The 17,898-nt window shown below is 53.9% G+C and overlaps 2 protein-coding genes and 1 long non-coding RNA gene across 4 annotated transcripts; 2 read left to right on the forward strand and 1 right to left on the reverse strand.

The window, feature by feature from the left end:
• Positions 1 to 701: 701 nt before the first annotated feature.
• On the reverse strand, positions 702 to 7,304 carry LOC118156941 (DNA-directed RNA polymerase III subunit RPC8). The gene is made up of 6 exons (XM_035311188.1): positions 7,058 to 7,304; positions 5,760 to 5,856; positions 4,086 to 4,172; positions 3,031 to 3,094; positions 2,246 to 2,453; positions 702 to 1,565 (listed from the first exon to the last, which is right to left on the reverse strand). The coding sequence occupies exons 1-6, from the start codon at positions 7,166 to 7,168 to the stop codon at positions 1,512 to 1,514; spliced, it is 621 nt and encodes a 206-aa protein (XP_035167079.1). The 5' UTR covers positions 7,169 to 7,304; the 3' UTR covers positions 702 to 1,511.
• Positions 7,305 to 8,234: 930 nt separating this feature from the next.
• LOC118156940 lies at positions 8,235 to 10,251 on the forward strand. Its single transcript, XR_004746497.1, has 3 exons — positions 8,235 to 8,508; positions 9,071 to 9,262; positions 10,070 to 10,251. It is a non-coding gene; the product is annotated as an uncharacterized LOC118156940 (long non-coding RNA).
• A 1,151-nt stretch (positions 10,252 to 11,402) lies between these two features.
• On the forward strand, positions 11,403 to 16,302 carry LOC118156939 (cold shock domain-containing protein C2). Of its 2 annotated transcripts, none has more exons than XM_035311186.1 (4): positions 11,403 to 11,669; positions 14,781 to 15,020; positions 15,117 to 15,239; positions 15,478 to 16,302. In XM_035311186.1, the coding sequence occupies exons 1-4, from the start codon at positions 11,455 to 11,457 to the stop codon at positions 15,638 to 15,640; spliced, it is 741 nt and encodes a 246-aa protein (XP_035167077.1). In that variant the 5' UTR covers positions 11,403 to 11,454; the 3' UTR covers positions 15,641 to 16,302. The 2 variants fall into 2 exon arrangements, with proteins under 2 accessions (XP_035167077.1, XP_035167078.1); XM_035311187.1 differs by lacking the exon at positions 11,403 to 11,669 and adding an exon at positions 13,393 to 13,439.
• Positions 16,303 to 17,898: the final 1,596 nt, after the last annotated feature.

Below are 17,898 nucleotides of genomic sequence, written 5' to 3' on the forward strand. Positions count from 1 at the left end.
GCTGAGCTGAGCACAACAGCTGCTTGGAGGAACCTCACACCCTGGCTCCAGAGGGGTCTGTGTGGAAGCCTCTGGCTGGTGAGGCGCTAACCTGCTTCACCCAAATTTCTACCTACAAAAATTGGTGGGCATTTTTTGCAAAGTTTGTTCCTAGCACGTCTAGATGGCTGCATGTCCGAGCACTGCTGCACAGCCAGCACTCAGTAAGCGCATTGTCTCAGCAGCCAGACCTCAGTTACTATGTGAACCTAAAGAATTCTAGGCTCCCTTTTAATTAGAGCAATGCACCAGGAATAACAGCTCCGAATTAAGGGGTTATAGCTGCACTGCTGGGAGGGTGCTGGTGACTCAGGCTTTGTTTTCACAGTCGGAGGTTAGCAGAGCCACTATCCCAGGGAATTACAGCCCCTTCCTGCCAAATGTGCCTGGCTTTGTAATTATGTGCAACATCACCCGCTTGGCACTGGGCCCTGCATAGATTTTACTCACTGTTTTGTTCCCCTCTTTCCTTTCATTGCTGTCAGAGAGGGTGATGGCAATTGTTTGTTATTGGCTGTTAGAGCAGAGCAAAGCATCAGTCTTGACACTCAACACGGTCTGCCTTGAAATACAAGTAGCTAGACTGCAGGAGGCAACTTTTTTCCTTCCTGCTAGGCAGGAAGCTAAGAGTTTCTCCAGAAATTGCAGAGGAAGGCAGGCTGTGGGGTTTTTTACTATTTATTCCATTTCTGGTATTAACACACTCCCACAAATGTATTTAACTTGCTTAAAATAACATTGGTCCATTTTAGTTCGTAATTATGTATTTTCGAACTCCAGCAACGTTGAGCCCCTTCTACACAAATACAGCCCGCCTGATACAGCATTTCCCTTCACCACAACAAGCAGCCTGTAGCTTTCCGCAGTGGTCATCTGCATAATGCCCGAGTTACTTTGGGGTAAACTAATTTCATTCCAGTTCTCTTTGGCAGACTTAATCCGCGCATTGAGTTCCCACTCTCAGCAGAACGTTACCACAGCTTTGCCGGCAGCAGCACTTTCCAGTCTCCAGAGCACCACACCTCTCAGCGCCAGTCTTTTGGGGTTTCTCCGCCAGCTCCTGTAAAAAGGGCCGGACTCTGCCCCTCTGAGATCAAGCTGTCAGCCCAAGGAAGCGATGCTTCTTTCCATTCTCTCCTGCTTTCACTCACAGAAGTCCAACTCCCTTCTTAGCTCAGACGAGTAAGGACCTCCCCAGTTTTCCCTCCAGGGCAGGAGACCAAAGCCCCAGCTGGGTTTGTGGCTGCTGGGCTCAGGCCTTTTTGTCCTTGCAAATTCACTTCCACGGATCAGTGAAGGCATTTCTTGAAAGCGACTGTCTTGATCTGGCAGGTTGGAAGCTGACGGGAAAACAGAGGATGGCAGCTCTGATTTCCCGTTCAGCTTCAAAGGAGCAGTGAGCACCAGCAGGATCCCGTAATCCCCCAAATATCCACCAGAAAGACTTGCAGCAGAGCAGGCTCTGACTGCAGCTAGCTGTTCGTCCACCATGACAGGAGGCCCAGGCCTGGTTCGCTGATCGACCCCTGTTCACACAGAGCAGAAGAGAGCGTGCAATTGTAAACTGCACAGAGAATACAGGAGTAAATGCACAACAATACAAGATGTCTCCCCCGTGAGTTACAGGAGAGGTATTTTCCTTCTTGCTATCAGAACGCAGCCCTGCAAACGCCCAAATTTCCTTAATGCTTGTCAGTGCTACACCAAACCTTCAGCACCTGAAGAATCGAGTGCTTTCCCGTTCCATCTCCTGGCTGTGCTGACTGCCCCAACGCACCCCAACCGTGAGGAAATACAACTTTTACTGTTTCCATCCATCTTTCTATCGCACCGTACTCAGGGAGGTCTTACGCCAACACACAGCATGGGAAAAGCTGCTTAGCTGCTGTGCAAACCTTGACGTGGTTTTCCCAGCTCTGGATCCCCCATATGCTCATCCCTATCTGCAGGTCTTCCATCTACACCCCGTTCTAATTCAGCCTCCCTGACAGGAGCTCCACCAACAACCTTCAGTGAAAACACGCTGCGAGCATAAAGCGACCGCAAGAACAATCTCCTTCCTCCCCTTTCCCACTCCTTTGATTTTGTGACTTTCTTTGGTTCGTGGTCAGCTTAACACCATCAGTTCCTTGGGAAAGGGATGCTATTTTAGCCCTAGAATAAACCACACTGTTTAGACGGCTCTACGAATTATGCACGTTGTTACCACAAGAGTGTAGGGTGCCTCCTTCTTCTGGACTTCTTCTGTGGCGCTTGAAGTGGAAGCCTCTGCAGAGCTCGGGCCCGTGGGAGATGTATCGACGAACGTCTCATCCACAACTCGGAAGCGGATCTCCTCCCCGATGTCCATGTAAAGGTCGTGGGCCCCTTCTTCTGTCTCATATTCCCACACCCACACCTGCTCTGCCTCATCGCTGGCCACACCAAGGGCTAAGGATGGAAGCGACTTCACCTGGCAGAACACTTTCTGACCGTTTTGAGAATCCTCTCGATTCAAAGCCTTTCCACAATCCTTTCTCAAGCTGCAGCACACTGTCCTAGGTCACCATCTGCACATTCTAGGGCCTCATCTCTGATTTTCCTGCACACGGCTGGGGTTTTTCTCCCCACCCCCAAAACAAACAAACCCCAGGAAGACGCTGCCTACCACGAGCAGGGACATTAGACACACCACGTATCTAGAGGTTGCACCACGTGGGAAAACCTGCGTTCTGTCTTCAGCAGCAGCCAAGACTAGAGGCAGGGATTACAGCGTGGTCGTTGGTGGGACACTGCTGTTCGTTTCTATCAGCTGGCACAATGATCCTGCAAAACCTAATAAGCGCGAGGCCTGTCTAGCTGTGATAACAGTCTGTGGGACTTTCCCGACACAACAGCTTAGCTTCTGCCATCGAGCACCTCCATTGTTGCGGCAGTGAATGCCTGTTGGGCCAGCACTGCACAATCTTTTCAAATGAAGCAGTCAAGTTATCCAAGGTGATCAAAGGATACAACTTAGCTGGCTGCTGCAGGGATTCTGGTGGGATGACAATATCATCAAAGAATCCAATAGAAACTGTGGAGAAAAGAAGCTGATTAAGACTGAAATGACTCTTTGCAACAATGTGCCACAGCAATTCCTAAAATGCATTTCTAGACTTATTCTCCTTCCTCCCTTAGGAAGGACGTCTGAGATTATGCAGGAATTATTCTTCGAGTCACAACGCTCGATTTCAGTTGGCAGCGAAGCAACCTCCCAGCTGAAGCACATGCAGCAACAGAGGGCACAGTCTTCCTGCCCGCTGGGAAAGGAAAAGGCTGCCTGGAGCAGGGCTGGAAGTGTTGAAGTGTTCCAAGAAATGAGTCAGATGCTATAGAGGTCCGTGAAAGAAAAGAGCTTAGAAATCACAGATGAAACGTGTCAAATAAAGACCAAAGGAAAGTCAGATCAATCCCACCTCCCCTGTTAGACTTCACGATGTTGAGTTTGATCAGAGAGCGGACCTGCCCAAATTCAGCAATAAATGTACCCACGATAATCTCATTGTCCCAACTTAACAAATGAGCATAGAGAGGAACTTGCACAGAGGACTCCTACAATAACAGAAGGCAACTCATCAATTGAGTACTTCATAAAGTACACAGTTGATCATCTGTCTTAAGAAAGATGTTTCCCTGCTGTGTTTTCAGATACAGAAAATAATCATGAATTTTCATGGAACTACATGGAAGATATTTCAGACCACCATGATCTGATACTACCACCTTAAAAAGAAAAAAGTTGTTAATTGAAGCGAGAAAATAAATCCAGTCTAGCTCCAGATGGGCTTGCCTATTCTTCTTGGGCATGCACACAAGTGACAAAAGGAAAGGGGAGCTGCAGGCAAAGCCATCAAGCGCAAGGGAAGCTGCCAGGCTCAGCCTACCAACCACCCTCAGATGGGAGCAGCACCAGAGGCCGGTCACGTCTTCAACCAGCCTACACCCAGCACTGCGCGGCCTGAAATCGTCGCAGCTCCAAGTGCTCTGCAGCTCTTCTGTCCCTAGCATTAGAAGTTGCAGCTTACCGTGAACACCATCCTGACTGCAGCTTTTAATCTCTCCGACCAGAATCTCATCCAGGAAGGGATGGAAGACCACGTAGCGGAAATGCACTTGAAAGAAAACAGATCAGTAACGTTATGACCACACGACTGAACCGTTCTCCTTCCACAGGGTGGCAGCCATTAAAACAAAATCCCACATCCTACATGCCCTCTAAAATGCTGCATCAAGCATCTTATACACCTTCCTTACCAGTACCGGTTTGTTCAGGGAAACAGGAATCAGAGCTCTGATTTGTACAAATTATGACAGCAGCTGCTCATCAGATTCTTGTTCTCTGCTTTTCAAGCTTGTGAGAATTTAACTTCAGAGAATAAAACTATAAAATTACGGACGTGGAGCAGGCCTCTGCTTTACTTATGATGTTAGCATTCTTTGGAGGCCAAGAGTATCAGCTGAAATGATGCTTTCTTGTACTACCTCTGATCCATTTATCTTTGTCAAGATGTATCTTCTTCCAATTAAATTATGTGGTACACAATATTATCAAAGTGAATAAGATTCTCTAACAATCTTATTTAACCTCAGTGAAAAATCCAGTTATGTTTCTAACCGAGTATTTATAATTATACGGAAGCTGTACTGGGACAAAGAAGAACACTTAAGAGCTATTTAACATCATTTTAGCTGTCCATACTCAGTGCCGCTCTTTTACATAAAATTAGAGAAAGGGTAATAAATCCTGCTGTCTGGTAATAATAAATATAAATCCTGCTGTCTGGTAATAATAAATGCTATCTCATCTTCTGAAAGCAGGAGACTTTGCAAACTCGCAGAGCACATATTATCCTGTTTCAGTTCAAGGAGTATTTCAAAGTTAAGAAACCAAATGGAGATTAAAGCAAGCAGGAGCCTGCCATCCTCCTCAGCATTAGAGGAGCTTTTATTTGTAGGGAGTGAGTTCGACTGGCACTAAAATTTACATGAGGGGAGCCACACGCAATCAGTCCAGTTCCCTTCTAAAAGGAAACACTTCATTTACTCAAGCATATTTCCACACTGAAAATTAAAGCTAGAAAAATGCATCTCTCTCTATTTTATTTAAAGAAACAAACTTTAAAAATATATATTAAATTTGTTTTTATGCATTTGCTTCCAGTTTTCATTCAGATTTGCTAAAAGACGAAAGTAAAGAGATGAATCATTTATTACTACCAAAAAAAAGTCACCTAAAATGTATGCTGAACCAGATCTGTCTAAGTCTCAAACAAAAAAGCAGCAAAACTTCCAGCTAGAAAAACAGCATCAACTCTTGTGTGAATGCTATAATTAGAAACATGTCTCAAAATTCCTGGCAGGCAAAATAAGCTTCAAAAAGACAAAATATTTGACAAAAGCAGAATGATTAATATAAATTATTTTCTATTTGGAGATCTCCAATCATTTAAAATTAAATTAACCCCTTCTGTATCCAACACCTATGGCTCTAATTGCAGAGCAGACAGACTGCAGGAGAAGGCAGGCAGGACTGGTTTTTTAATTCTGTATCTGTAATCAAAGAAACGCAAAGAGACTTCTGCCATGTTCCTCTTGCCCTCCTAACAGGAACAGAGTGAAGGCTGTGAACTTCAGCAAGCTCCTTTAAACTTCATGTATCTAACAACGGAACTTAGTTTACACTCAGGACAAGAACATACCTTTAGTGTGTGATGCACCATCTCCAGGGAATATGTATGAATCTTCCAGTTTTGTAATATCATACAAACAGATGCAAAGACCAACATTGTATACAACCTGTTCAAAGAAAAAAATAAATTTAAAAAGCAATACATCAGTTACCAGGTTCACTCCCTTCACACTTATACACTGCATTCATCTCTTCAAAAGAAGGCAGCAGATGGGTGGCAAGATGAGAGCGAGGCTTAAAGAGAGGGGGCTTAAAAAGCCCCAGCCCAAGTCATGCTGCATTTCAGAGGATCCCCGATCTTATTTGGGTGTTATGGGAGCATGTGTTTTTACTGGCACTGGAAAAAGCACTGCTGCAAACACAAATCCTTGGGATTTTTCAATGTTTTTTTCAATGGTGAAAAAACTTGACCTGCCACAAGAGTAAACAGTTGCCCACAGGAAAGAACAGACATCGTTCAGCAGCCTCAACGCTTGTCCAAAGGCCAAACACTTTTCTTTCTAAGGCTGTGTTCTCAAAAGCCTCTAGACTTGCCTTTGTCTTAAATTATAATAGCTCTGGGGAGCAATGAGAGCTCCTGGTTTCTCTGCCACTTCTAACATGACTTCATAGCCTACAACATTTGGGGCACCTACCAGTCATCAGCGGATGAAAGAATTATTTCACAACCTATCCCTATGATCCGCCACCCTCAACCCTAGATTGCTTCAGGCAGCTCTTCAGAGCTCCCTGCACACTGACAGGCTGCATTTTGACATCTGCACCTGCCTCGTGCTGAAAGCTGCATGCTAACCCCCCACAGGCTGCACGGGGAAACGGCGAGCTCCTGGCCTATGACACAACGCTTCTTCATAGCCTGCGCCAAAGGCCAAGATCCTGCCTCCACTCCGTACTCGGCACAGAGCAAGTCACATACTGTCACACACTGTCATTTCTCTTCCAGTATTAACATTCTAAATTTATTTACACTGGCTTTTTTAATTCCCCCAAGATGGGTTTATTCATGTTAGTTTTTCAGGCTGTGCTTCCTACTGCTACCCTATGAACAGGATGGCAGTGACTTCTTTTCCATGCTGCTCTGGCCTGTCTGGTACCTTGGTGTATTTCCCTTCCAGCGTGAGGGATTAGCGTAACAGACCCCTCTGAGGTGATACACAGCTGCCTCTGGTCCCAGTCTCTTTTATTTCAGCCTTTGGGGACGGCCTTCATACCTATGCTGTTCTGATAGTGCACGTGTAGAAATAAAAATGACAGAAATGCTCAGTTATTACTGGGATGCCACGAAGCCTACACCACGCTACAGATTACCTTATTGGCCAATTTCTTGTTTAGCTCTTCAGCAATGGATTCGTTCAGTTTCCTTTCAAACTGCCAGGGGGGGATCCTCACCGTGTCAGTCATCTCCACCAGCACAAACATGGTGGCCGGCAAGCAGCGCCTCTGAGGGGACACGGGGATAGAGCCCGGCCTCACCGGGGCCACACGGGGCCCAGGGGCAGCCCCTCAGGGGCTCGGGGGGAGAAGGAAGGGAAGCAGAGGACGAAAGGGACCGCACAACGCCCTGCAACCGCGAGCAGCCGCGAGCAGCCCCGATCCACCTCACAGCCGCCCCGCGCAGCGCCTCTGAGGAGACTTCCCCTGCCGGAGCCAATCAACGCTCACCGGGCTCTGATTGACGCGGGGAGGAGCCTATCGCGCGGCGCGGTGAGGACCGGGGGGGGCGAGCCCCGCCCCCGGCCCGCCTGGCGGAGCGGCGGCCATTTTGTGCCCCCCTCAGGGCGGCGGGCGCTGGGGGCCGTTAGCGGCCGTTGACGGCCGTTGGGCGCCGTTAGCGGGCGGGGCGGCGGTAGCGCTCAGTGGATACCACACGGAGACACCCGCGTCCGGGCAACTGCGCGCCCTGCAGCCGGGGGAGAGGGGCTGTGGAAAACGAGGGGCAGTGCCCGCGTCTGAGACACGACAGGAGGCTGCTTGAAGCCTTGAAGCGTGTTTATTATTATTTATTTATTTATTTATTTTAATAAAGAGGCTGGCGAGGAAAAGCAAGCGCGGCTGTGCGTGACAGGGAAAAGTGCCCTGTCAGCACAAGGGCTTTGATGCAAACACGACGCGTGTCAGCCCCCGCGCCCCCAGCAGCGCTTAGCGGGGCAGTAATGAGCGTTTGGGCTAAGATCGTCGTTAAACGTTGAGCTGTCTGGGAGCAGGAAGGGGAAAATTAGGTTGCAACAATGCACCTAGGCCTTATTAACAAGACGTCTGTCTTGGCTGAGGAGTTTCTGATCTCTGCAGTTATTCCAGTTTCACAAGGACATTACCGGTTTTATTATTAAATGGCTGGTCTGCATACACCTGGTGTGTGCGTATTAAAAGGGGGGTCCAGGGACAAGTTTCCCCTGTCCCCTGAGAGGAGCAGCATTTTTCTGGGAGCAGCCTCTGCCGCCTCAGCGACGCGCTCTGCCAGCTCAGCGGGAACCGCTCCGTCAGGACACCTCAACCCAAATCCGCAGCGCGCCTCGCTCTGCTCGTCCTACTTCAGGGAGCTGCACAAAGGCTCCTTTCTCCTGCTCCGTGGTGGCAGCCGAGCACGGCACAGTTCTGCTGGGACACGTGCCGCATCCTTTGCTGTTCCGTCCTGGCCTCACGCAGGTTGGTCGGTGCTAGGCTTGACCTTTAGCCAAAGTGCAGTTTTTGCGGGTATCTGCAGCTACTTTTTCAGAACAGAGATCAGTTGCTGAGCATGCCTCTCTTCTGACAGCAGGGTAAGAAACAACCTTGGGATCACACTCGGAGGCAGAAGTTAGATAATGTGTTGATATCGGCAAGGTAATCACTCTGGATGATTTTGTATGTAAGAGCTGTATAAGGTTAAATAGGGGCAAGGTTTCAGGGGAATAACAGAGTGAATTCCTGGGAGAACATGGAAGACTGAATGAGGTAGATTAGGACAAAGCCATATCCTACATGCATTTCTAACCCACTCCTGAGCTAACATTTTTAATGTCCCCAGCAGCCCTGCCCCGTCAGGGTCTGATGGGTGCCCCATACAGAGTAAACGCATCTCCCTTCAGCCTGATTCACAGCCCCAAATCCCAGCTGTGTGAGCTGTAGGTCTGTGAGACCGCCCTTCCTGCTGGTGTGTGTCTCGTGGTTAGCTCTTTGGTGTCTCCTGAAGTGAGACACCCTTTCTGGGGCTGGGATGAGCATAACCCCTCCTGTATCAGCTCTCACATTGCAAACAAGGGCTGAGCTCTGCAGGCTGTTCCTTCACAAGGACGACAGGATCCCTCTCTACACCGTTACGTATTTTGGTAAAACTTGCAGGTACTATTTCTGATACTGCTCTGGGGAAACAACTCAAATGTGTGGAGAGAGAGCTGGCGGCGGCGCAGTCAGAGGAGCTGCATTGCCTTAAGACACCAGGCTACAAGCACCACCAGAGCTGAGCCTGTCTGGCGATTTCTCAGCCTCCACCAGCAAAGTCAAACACCGCAGGAAATGCCTTCCGCTCTGCAGGTAACCTCTCCGACCCCAAGCTGGTGCACGCCCGGGGCTTCACTGACGTGACGGATGTTGGGCTGCTACTGGCTAGGTTTTGTCCTTGGAGGAATTCTGTATTTCCAGCAGCCCTTGTCATAAGCACTGTCTCTGATGTAAAAATACAAACCAAAGCCAAACTTTGCCCCATAAAACCTTGATGTTGTCTCAACTCAGTCGCGGGTTGCACTCAGCAGCACACTGCATTTCATGCTGCAGCTGAGGTGCCCTGATGCTGGAGATGGTGTGAGCAGCCCTGTCTTGCTGAGTGGTTTCTTTTTGTCCGAGTAGCACTGACACAAGACATAACCATGAATCCACAGGGCCTGCACATGTTTCTGTACAGAACTGTGAAGTCCCCATAGTCTCTCAGCAGGGCCGAGCCCCTGTGCTGGGGCTTTTCCATCATCCGGGAGCATGGATCTCAGTGGCTGTTTTCTGAAGCCTCAGCTTCTTGAATCGAGAGATCACAGGAGGATCTTTCTGCTGCTTAGAGAAAACCCTAGGCATTTCTTATCCTCATGACTGTAGAGGACACTTGAAAACACAATCTGAAGTTACCTGAAGGCTCAGAAACTGGGAGGAAAGCGAAAGGAACCCTCAGATTATTTTGCTTACGATCTCCTCTGCCTCCACATTCCCAGGGCTTTTGGGGAACACTGGCTCAGGGACGCTGGAGGAGGTGAGCAGCAATTTGCATCGAGGCTTTGATTGACTCCAAAGGAATTACGTATCCTCTCACGTACAAAGACCTCAGCACTCCTGCCTTTGCTTCTGTCTCCGCAGGCGTCTCCAGCACCCCCACTCCCACTCCGTGATCAAAGCTTCCCCTCGTCTCCTTTTATCATTTTAACATGCTCTAGACTTCCTGCCTTCTCCACTGCAGCGCATGCCCAGAGCCACCTGCCAGCCGAGCGCACCTCGAGCTCCCTGCGGGAGCCCCTGCTGACTACGTGGGAGAGTCAGAGTGACGCTCACCTCGGTCCGCGTTGCTTCACACGCAGCTGGGCACACAGCTAACCTGGTGTACAAATAAGGCGGGGAAGAACAGCTGTTTAGGATATTCACTGTACACATATGAAAGAAACACCAGGGGAAGAAGAGGGCACGCCCATGTTGCACGTCCTCAACACTCCTCCAGCCTCCAGCTGCTTCCAGCTCCGCACCTTCCGCGGCTGGCTGTGTCTGCTGGAGGTAGAGCTGTCCCCAGGAGAGGATGGGCCAGCTCAGGAGGAACACAGACCAGAGGCTGAAGCAGGTGGCTGTGTTTCTCCTCCGCTTCTTTTGCTGGGTTTTGAAGGGCAGACTGGGCAGACAAGCCTTGTGGTATCCTTAGGCAGTGAATGGGACTCGTGTTTTGTCATGGAAAGCTGCTTGAAAAGCCCCAAGCAGAGGGTGATGGGCAGTGGTGGAACCCACCGACACGCCACCTTCCTGCTTCAGAACGAGGCCAATACCACCCCAAATCCCCGATGGATGCCTGCCCAGCCTGTTTTTAAAAATCTCTAGCGATGGAGACTCCAGCGCTTCCCCAGGCAATCTATTTGAGTAATTAACTGTCTGTTCTGTTAGAATGTGTTTCCTAATGCCTAGCATCAATCTTGCTCCTTGCGATTTAAGCCCCATTACTCCCTGCCCTATCCCCAGCGGACACGGCGAACAATTGATTCCCGTCCTCATTGCAGCCAGCGATCGCACCGCGCCGTGCCCCCAGGAGAGAAAGTCTCGGGCCGATTCGTTACGCTGCCTCTGCCTGCAGAGATAACCCTCTCAAGCTCACCCTGTCGGCACAGGGCAGAAGAGAAAGGAAGGATCTTTTGGTACGGGGGCTTGCTGTACACTAGGGATGTGACGCTTTAAAGGCAGAAATGCCCGCAGCAGGACTCGGGGAGATGTGGGGAGAGGCTCAACCCCTCTCTGGGGCTTCCAGTCCCCCATCGCCTTGTCCCCGCAGCCTGCGGGGCTGCCCCATGGCCGTGTGCGGCCGTGCCACCGACGTGGGCATGTGTCAGGAGGCACGGCCGGCGTGATGCGGGCCCTCTGTGCTGACCCCCGGCCCCTCCGGCCCCCCTCCGGCCTCTCCTGCAAGCCTGGCGCGGGGCTGACCGGCCTGATCCCTCCCACCTGCCCGCTCCCCCTGGCCTGGCCCTGACGTCAGGGAAGGCGTGCGGATGCGTGTGTGCGGGCTGCACATCATACACACATCAGGCACCGCAGAGACGTCGGGAGGCAGCCGGCAGCCAGCCAGCCGGCGAGAGGAAAGCCCCCAGAGCCGGGCTACATGCGAGAGTGCTGCTCCTCGCCGGGCAGCGGAGGAGCGCTTGTCCCCGCCGAGCGCTGATGCTCTGCAAGCCCCAGCTCCAGGGAGCCCCAAATTGCTGAGGAGGTAAGGGGAGACACGACGGCCATCCAGCTCGCCCAGGCTATTGTAACCAGAGGTTAAACTTCACGCACGGCGTTTGCTTTCAAGGCTGCTTTTTTGTTGTTGTTGTTCTTTCTCTCCTTAGGTGGTGGAAAAGGTGTGAGGGTGAAGTGCTGCTTCCCTCCTCCGTTTTGTTTATTCCCCACCAGCCTCCGAGACAATAACTCCTCCGGGGGTGGCAGCGCTGCATGGCCGCTGCTGCCGGGGGCAAAGAGCCGGGGCTTTGCCACGGAGGGCTGGGATCAGCTGGGAGCCGGCTCTCCGTTTGCTGAGAGCGGGGGGGAAGCGGCGGGCAAAAATCTGTCTTAGTAAAGCGGGCTGCCGCTGATGGGGGCTTGAATCGGTGCTTCTTTGGGGCTGGCTGCACTATTCATTCCTGCAGACAGCAAGTTAGAGCCACAAAGGAGGGAGGAAGGACACGGATGAGGACATTTGCATGAGGTCTTTGAACAGACCCTGCTCTAATCTGAAAATCAGCCAAGCCACAAACGACCAAATCCCACAAACTTGGTCTTTGGGAGCGATGATTATGCATGTATGCTGAAAAGGTAAATCAAGCCTCCATGATGGCTTCTCCTCCTGCTTCCCCTTGGCTTCCAGCAGCCGCCCTGCTCTCCCCATGGCCTTCCCAAGAACCCGGCTGCAGAGCACCGACTGAGGGAGCTTTTTATAATCAATCCCTAAAGGTGACATTCATATTTTAGCGCTAACCAGGCTGTATCGTAGGCGAGACTATCTCAGCAAAGATCCTTGGAGTTGGCAGTGTGATTGGCTTAGATGGGGAGGGGAAGCTTTAAATGTGTATTCCCAGAAAATGCCTGGGCTCTTTTTCCTATAGCAATTCATCTCGGCGGAGGGGATTTTAGCATGCAGGGTACGTGAAGGAAATTGCTTGACTGGTAATTTAGCTCTTAATGGCATGATCCGGTAACCAAAAAAGAAGGGGGGCGGGGGGCAAAGAGGCTTTCATTAGCATCGGACAGAGACAGCATTTATAAAAACCTGCGAGACGCCGGGGCTGCCTTCCTCCTCTGAGGACGGGAGGATGGATAAACCTCACCTCTGTCCGTAGGCAACCTGCTGGCTCCCACCCCTTAGTACAGCCCCCACGAGAAGCCCTTTCTGGGTCCTTGGAGTTCTCCAGCGCGTGAATTAAGCCCAAAAGCTAAAACCTGTCATTTTGTGTCCAGCTCTCGGGCCACACTCCGGCACCTGGAGGGACGGAGCACGGCTGCAGCTGGGGGCAGCCCCCCCGGGGTGGTGGTGGGCCGGAAAATCGCGTTGGCCACCAGGTGCCCTGGCAGGAGCGGGGAGGTGGCTGCCAGTTGCCAGCTGCGGAGCCGGGCTTTCTTTCAGAAATGCAGGTTTTTTGCACTTGACAGGGGAGGTGAACCTACAAACTCACTGGGTACTAAACCAGAGGCACCGGCGGTCCCTGGGGATGGGGAAAACGTGGTAGGGAGAGGCAGGGAATAGCCCGCGTGAGGTCTTGCTGGGACAGACGGGGGAGAAAATGACCCACATCGGCTGGGTGGGGATGCTCAGGAGCCCCGGGGCCAGGCGATGACAGAGGGACACGCAGCATGACACGCAGCGGCCCAGCCAGGTGGCAGAGGCTTCACGTCCCAGAGCGGGGCGTGACGGCCCCCAGCAGAGCCGTTTGTCTGTCCCGTGGGTCCCGGCGAGGAGAAGGAGCACAAAGACGAGCTGTGTGGGAGGGCCGACGGGCTGAGGGTGATTAAAGCAATTAAATCTGTATCGTGGGTGACGTGGGGGGGGGGGGGTTCTTTGCTGCTGCTAACGAACGGGGAGTGGCGGCAGCAGGAGAAGCGAGGCCGGTGCCTCTTCAAAGGGCTCCTGCCCGGCTTTGGGGGGGGTGCGGAGTTAAACGGGGTCACGGCAGCACCCATGCCGGCGTGCCTGGGTTTAAAAGGAGGGAGGGAGCCAGTGATTTCGTCTGATAAACTGCAGACCTCTCAGCCGCTCGCGATGAAGGGGGCCCTTGGATCTGCAGATAAAAGCCAACGCGTCTCCTGCCTGTCTGCCTTAATTGGCCTGGGGTTTGTGTGCTGGCCCGTCAGCGCCCGGCTGGCAGCTCCGCCTGGAAGCCTCCCCTCGGCAAAAGGCGAAAGCAGCGCAGCCATACGCTGAGCGGTGGCCTCCTGGGGTGCCCCCATTTCATCCCCGCACCTGTGGGGCAGGTGTGGGGAGGAGGTGCCGGTGTCCCCCCTCTGCTTTTTGCCGTGGATTTGGTTTCCTTCATCCCTTTGTTTGCACCCAGTACCCTGGGGTGCCTGAGCGCCTCATTCTGCTGGGCTGCTGCGTGTCCCCGAGTATGGGGCTGCATGCGCCCCTTGCCCTGGTTATTTTGCCTCTAAAAACGCTCCCGTCTCACAGCCTAACAGCTGGCTCAGGGCACGGGATTCGGGTTAAGGCCCCCATTGTCCCTGAGCTGGTGGGGAAGCCGAAAGGCCTCGCCAGTGATAACGCGCAGGAGGAGGCGCGTTTCGCAGCGGTGGCACCGGTGTCACGGCAGCTGGGAGGGCAGGAGGACAGCGGGGCCTTGTGCCTCCGAGTGGGACCGCAGAGTGAAGGCCAGCCCATGGTGAGGCTCTGCAGGGCTACGAGGGGCAGCGGAGCCGAGGCTGGCCAGGGAAAGCAAAAAGGCACGAGGGGAACAGGAGCCGCCTGCTCCCTCCCCAGCACGCCAGCTGCTCCAGAAACCTTTTCCCGTGTCCTTGCTACCTGCTTATTTTGGAGCAGAGGTGACCCCCTTCCGCACATCCCTCCAAGGCCCCCGCGTCTCAGGGGGCTGTGGATGTCAGAAAGCAGACTAAAACCTCTCCGGCTTTCCCTGGCGTGTGAAGTGCCTGCGGGCATAGTCCCAAATACAGCACGTGCCCTGGTGGGGCTGGAGGGGCTGAGGGGTGGCAGGGAGGGGGGGTCACTTGTGGGGTGCCAGGGTCCCCAGCTCAGGGCGAAGGACACGGCTGAGCCCCGGGGTAGAGGCACCTGGTTTTGGATCCCCTTCACCCTTTCAGCAGACACCTGTAACCGCCCCCCCTCGCCCTCCAGGCCGCAGGCAGCAGACCCCTCCCCGCCACCCACCCCCAAGACGGAGGAGCCCCCCGCTCCCGCCATGTCGTCGGAGCCCGGCGCCCCGCCGGCGGTGCCGCCCCTGCACTCGCCCAAGTCCCCGGTGTGGCCCACCTTCCCCTTCCAGCGCGAGGGCAGCCGCGTCTGGGAGCGGGGCAACCTCCTGCTGCGGGACCTGCCCAGCCCGCTGCCCACCAAGAGGACCAGGACCTACTCCGCGTAAGTACCCGGCACGTGGCTGGGTCCTACCCCTGGAGAAGCCATTTGGTGGCCACGAGCCACCGCTGAGGTGCCTCTGTCCCTTCCCTCCCGCAGGACGGCGCGTGCCTCCGCTGGGCCCATCTTCAAGGGTGTCTGCAAGCAGTTCTCGCGCTCCCAGGGCCACGGGTTCATCACCCCGGAGAACGGCACAGAGGACATTTTCGTCCACGTGTCTGAGTAAGTCCGCGTGGCACCGGGTCACCCCGGGGACGCTTGGGGGACACCCGTGGGCTGGGGTGATGCTGTCTCCGTAGGTGATACGGCACAGGTGATGCTCTGTCCCTGAAAGGTGGAGGTGGGTTGTTCCCCCAAGGTGCAGCTCCTGGGTTGGGTGCCCTCCTCGGTGCTGGGGGGTTCAGGGACAGGGTCCCGCTCTCGGCCCCGGTCCCACCGCCTCCCCTCTCCTCTCCCGTAGCATCGAGGGCGAGTACGTCCCGGTGGAGGGGGACGAGGTGACGTACAAGGTGTGCCCCATCCCTCCCAAGAACCAGAAGTTCCAGGCGGTGGAGGTGGTGCTCACCAACCTGGCACCCCACACGAAGCACGAGACGTGGTCCGGCCAGATCATCGGCTCCTAGGCGCCCGGGGGGGGCCGATGGCCGCTTGCAGGGGGCGCGGGGGGAGCCGAGCTGGCGGCGAGGCCGGGGCCGCCCCCCAGCACGCAGGCGTCTGCATTCGGTGTCTTTTCTAAGGTTACGGTTTCCTTTCTCTTTGTGTGTTTGTAACTGTCTTTCGAGGGGGACGGGGAAAGCAGAGCCCTCCCTGCAGCCCCCCCACCAGCTCCGGGGGCAGCCCCGAGCCCCACGCCCCCATCCTTACAGCGTATCACTGCTGGGAAGGGACGGCCGAGCCCTTTCTTGACCCCGTTCCCCTCGCTGGGCTTCAGCCATGCGGCTCCTTGGGAAAAGGGTGACCCGATCCCACCTCATTTTTTTGGTGTGTGTTTCTGTCACTGCCAGCTCAGGCCGTGGAGGAGCGGGCGTCGGGAGAAGCGGGCTCTGCCCCGACACGGGGCCTGCGGGCAAGCACTGGTTTGGTTTCCTTTCTCCTCCGTGGTGCCTCAGGGTTTGGGGGCCAGGTGTGCAGGGCCGGCAGGATGCAGCCGAGGAGAGCGTCAGAGCATCATCGGGCAGCACCGTGCTGCCCCGAAACGGTGGGTCCCGGCTGAACCCCCCCTCCCTGGGAGTTAAACCTTTGTTCAGTCAAACCACTTCAGTACTACAGTAAAAAAAAAAAAAAAGTGGCTTAAAGGAAGAAAAAATGAGTTTTAAGGGAAAAATGCCCGCTGGCAGGGCCCCGTGGTGCTCAGCGCTGTGTCTTTTCTGTGTGCCACGGAGGGGCCGGCAACGCACTGCCCTTGGACCGGAGCTGGTTCTGGGAGATGGCTTTCTCCTCCTCTCCCTCCCCTCGTCACCCCAGCCCCCGTGGGGACCCCCGTTGTCCCGTGTGTGCCTGTGTGTGTGTGTGTGCGCGTCCGTAGCTTGCCGTGGGGCTGAAGGGATTTTAGGTGGCCATGGGGCGAACACGGGCGCGCCTTCCTCTGGTCGCTCCCTGCGCCAACGCCTCGGTGTAGACAGGGTCTCGTATATAAAGCACAAATTCGTTCTCGGTCCTCTCCGCCATGCCCTGGCCAGGTGGGCTGCTGCGGCCCCGGGGGGGAACGGGCACGGGGGGCTGGGGGCTGCAGGACCTGGTTGCACCTCGTGCTGCCCCGAACCCAGAGGTAGGGATTGCCCCGTTCTGTGCTGGCTCGGGCCCCGGGCAGTCAGCCTGGCCACGACAAACTGTTTGATTTTTATTATTATTATTCTTTCTTTCTTTTTTTTTTTTTTGAAAATAAACTACAACCCTAGACTCGTTGGTGTTTTTACAACTCTGGTGTGGTTCCCGCCTGTCTGACCTTGTGTCAACCTTTGTAACATTGGCAATAAACCATTAAAAGTGACTTTCCCTTGAGCCCTGCTGATCCTGCCTCTTTGTGTGTGTGTGTGGCGGGGCGGGACGCTGCCAGCTGCCCGGGCAGGGGACCTGGGGCACGCAGGGCTTTCCCCAGGCGGGCTCACCACATCCCCACCACGCACCTCACCCTGACGTCCCTTCCTGTGACTCACCTGCACCTGCACACAGCGCTTGAGGGCACAGCACAGTCCATACAAAGCACACGCTCCGACAGCTGCACGTTGGGGCTTTAATAGGATTGATTTATATATATATATATTTAATTAAATATATTTCTCATTTAACAGTTGGTACCAGTCAGACAGGAGCCACCGCCTCACGCAGACACAGAACCGTACGGCAGCACGGTCCCCGCCACGGGGCCCGCCGCATCCACTCGCTCACGCACACGTGTGGGAGAAACCCCCACGGGGTCACGCTATGGGACAGGCGCGTGGGGGCCTCCCGGGCCCCAGAGGGCAGCAGGCACCTCTCTGCCTCTGGGAAGCCCCAAAGAACCCAGCCAGAGCTATAGCAAGACAAGCAGGTTGTCCCCCTGACTCACAGCATGATGGCCCCGGGGTGGCTCCACAGGGAGGTCACCTCAGCCCCCAGGGCCACCACGGTGTCCTGCACCTTCACCACCACCGAGCTCTCCAGAGACCCTGCTGACTTGGAACAGATTTACAAGGGAAATAAACCAAAACCAACCAACCAACCAAAAACAAACACCCACACATACCCTGATGCTCAGTGAAAGCCAAAGAGGAACCACAAAATACAATTCCTCCACGAAGGCTGCAGTGCAGGGCCAAGACAGTGGCCTGTGAAGAGGGCCCCCTGCATTCAGGCTTCTCCAACAGGCCCTCTTCTCCCACACAGCTTTTGTCTGGGCAGA

Source organism: Oxyura jamaicensis, assembly GCF_011077185.1.
Source record: "Oxyura jamaicensis isolate SHBP4307 breed ruddy duck chromosome 1 unlocalized genomic scaffold, BPBGC_Ojam_1.0 oxy1_random_OJ106552, whole genome shotgun sequence".
Lineage (NCBI taxonomy): Eukaryota > Metazoa > Chordata > Aves > Anseriformes > Anatidae > Oxyura > Oxyura jamaicensis.

What these genes read in the sequence shown, in the direction of transcription:
- LOC118156941 (XM_035311188.1), bottom strand. Translation starts at nt 7,168, where the DNA reads ATGTTTGTGCTGGTGGAGATGACTGACACGGTGAGGATCCCCCCCTGG. An exon ending in ACAAGAAATTGGCCAATAAG is followed by an intron (nt 5,857 to 7,057) that starts GTAATCTGTAGC and finishes TTCTTTGAACAG; the next exon opens with GTTGTATACAATGTTGGTCT. An exon ending in AGGCACCCTACACTCTTGTG is followed by an intron (nt 1,566 to 2,245) that starts GTAACAACGTGC and finishes CTGTGTGAACAG; the next exon opens with GGGTCGATCAGCGAACCAGG.
- LOC118156939 (XM_035311186.1), top strand. Translation starts at nt 11,455, where the DNA reads ATGCGTGTGTGCGGGCTGCACATCATACACACATCAGGCACCGCAGAG. An exon ending in AGCCCCAAATTGCTGAGGAG is followed by an intron (nt 11,670 to 14,780) that starts GTAAGGGGAGAC and finishes CTCGCCCTCCAG; the next exon opens with GCCGCAGGCAGCAGACCCCT. An exon ending in AGGACCAGGACCTACTCCGC is followed by an intron (nt 15,021 to 15,116) that starts GTAAGTACCCGG and finishes TCCCTCCCGCAG; the next exon opens with GACGGCGCGTGCCTCCGCTG.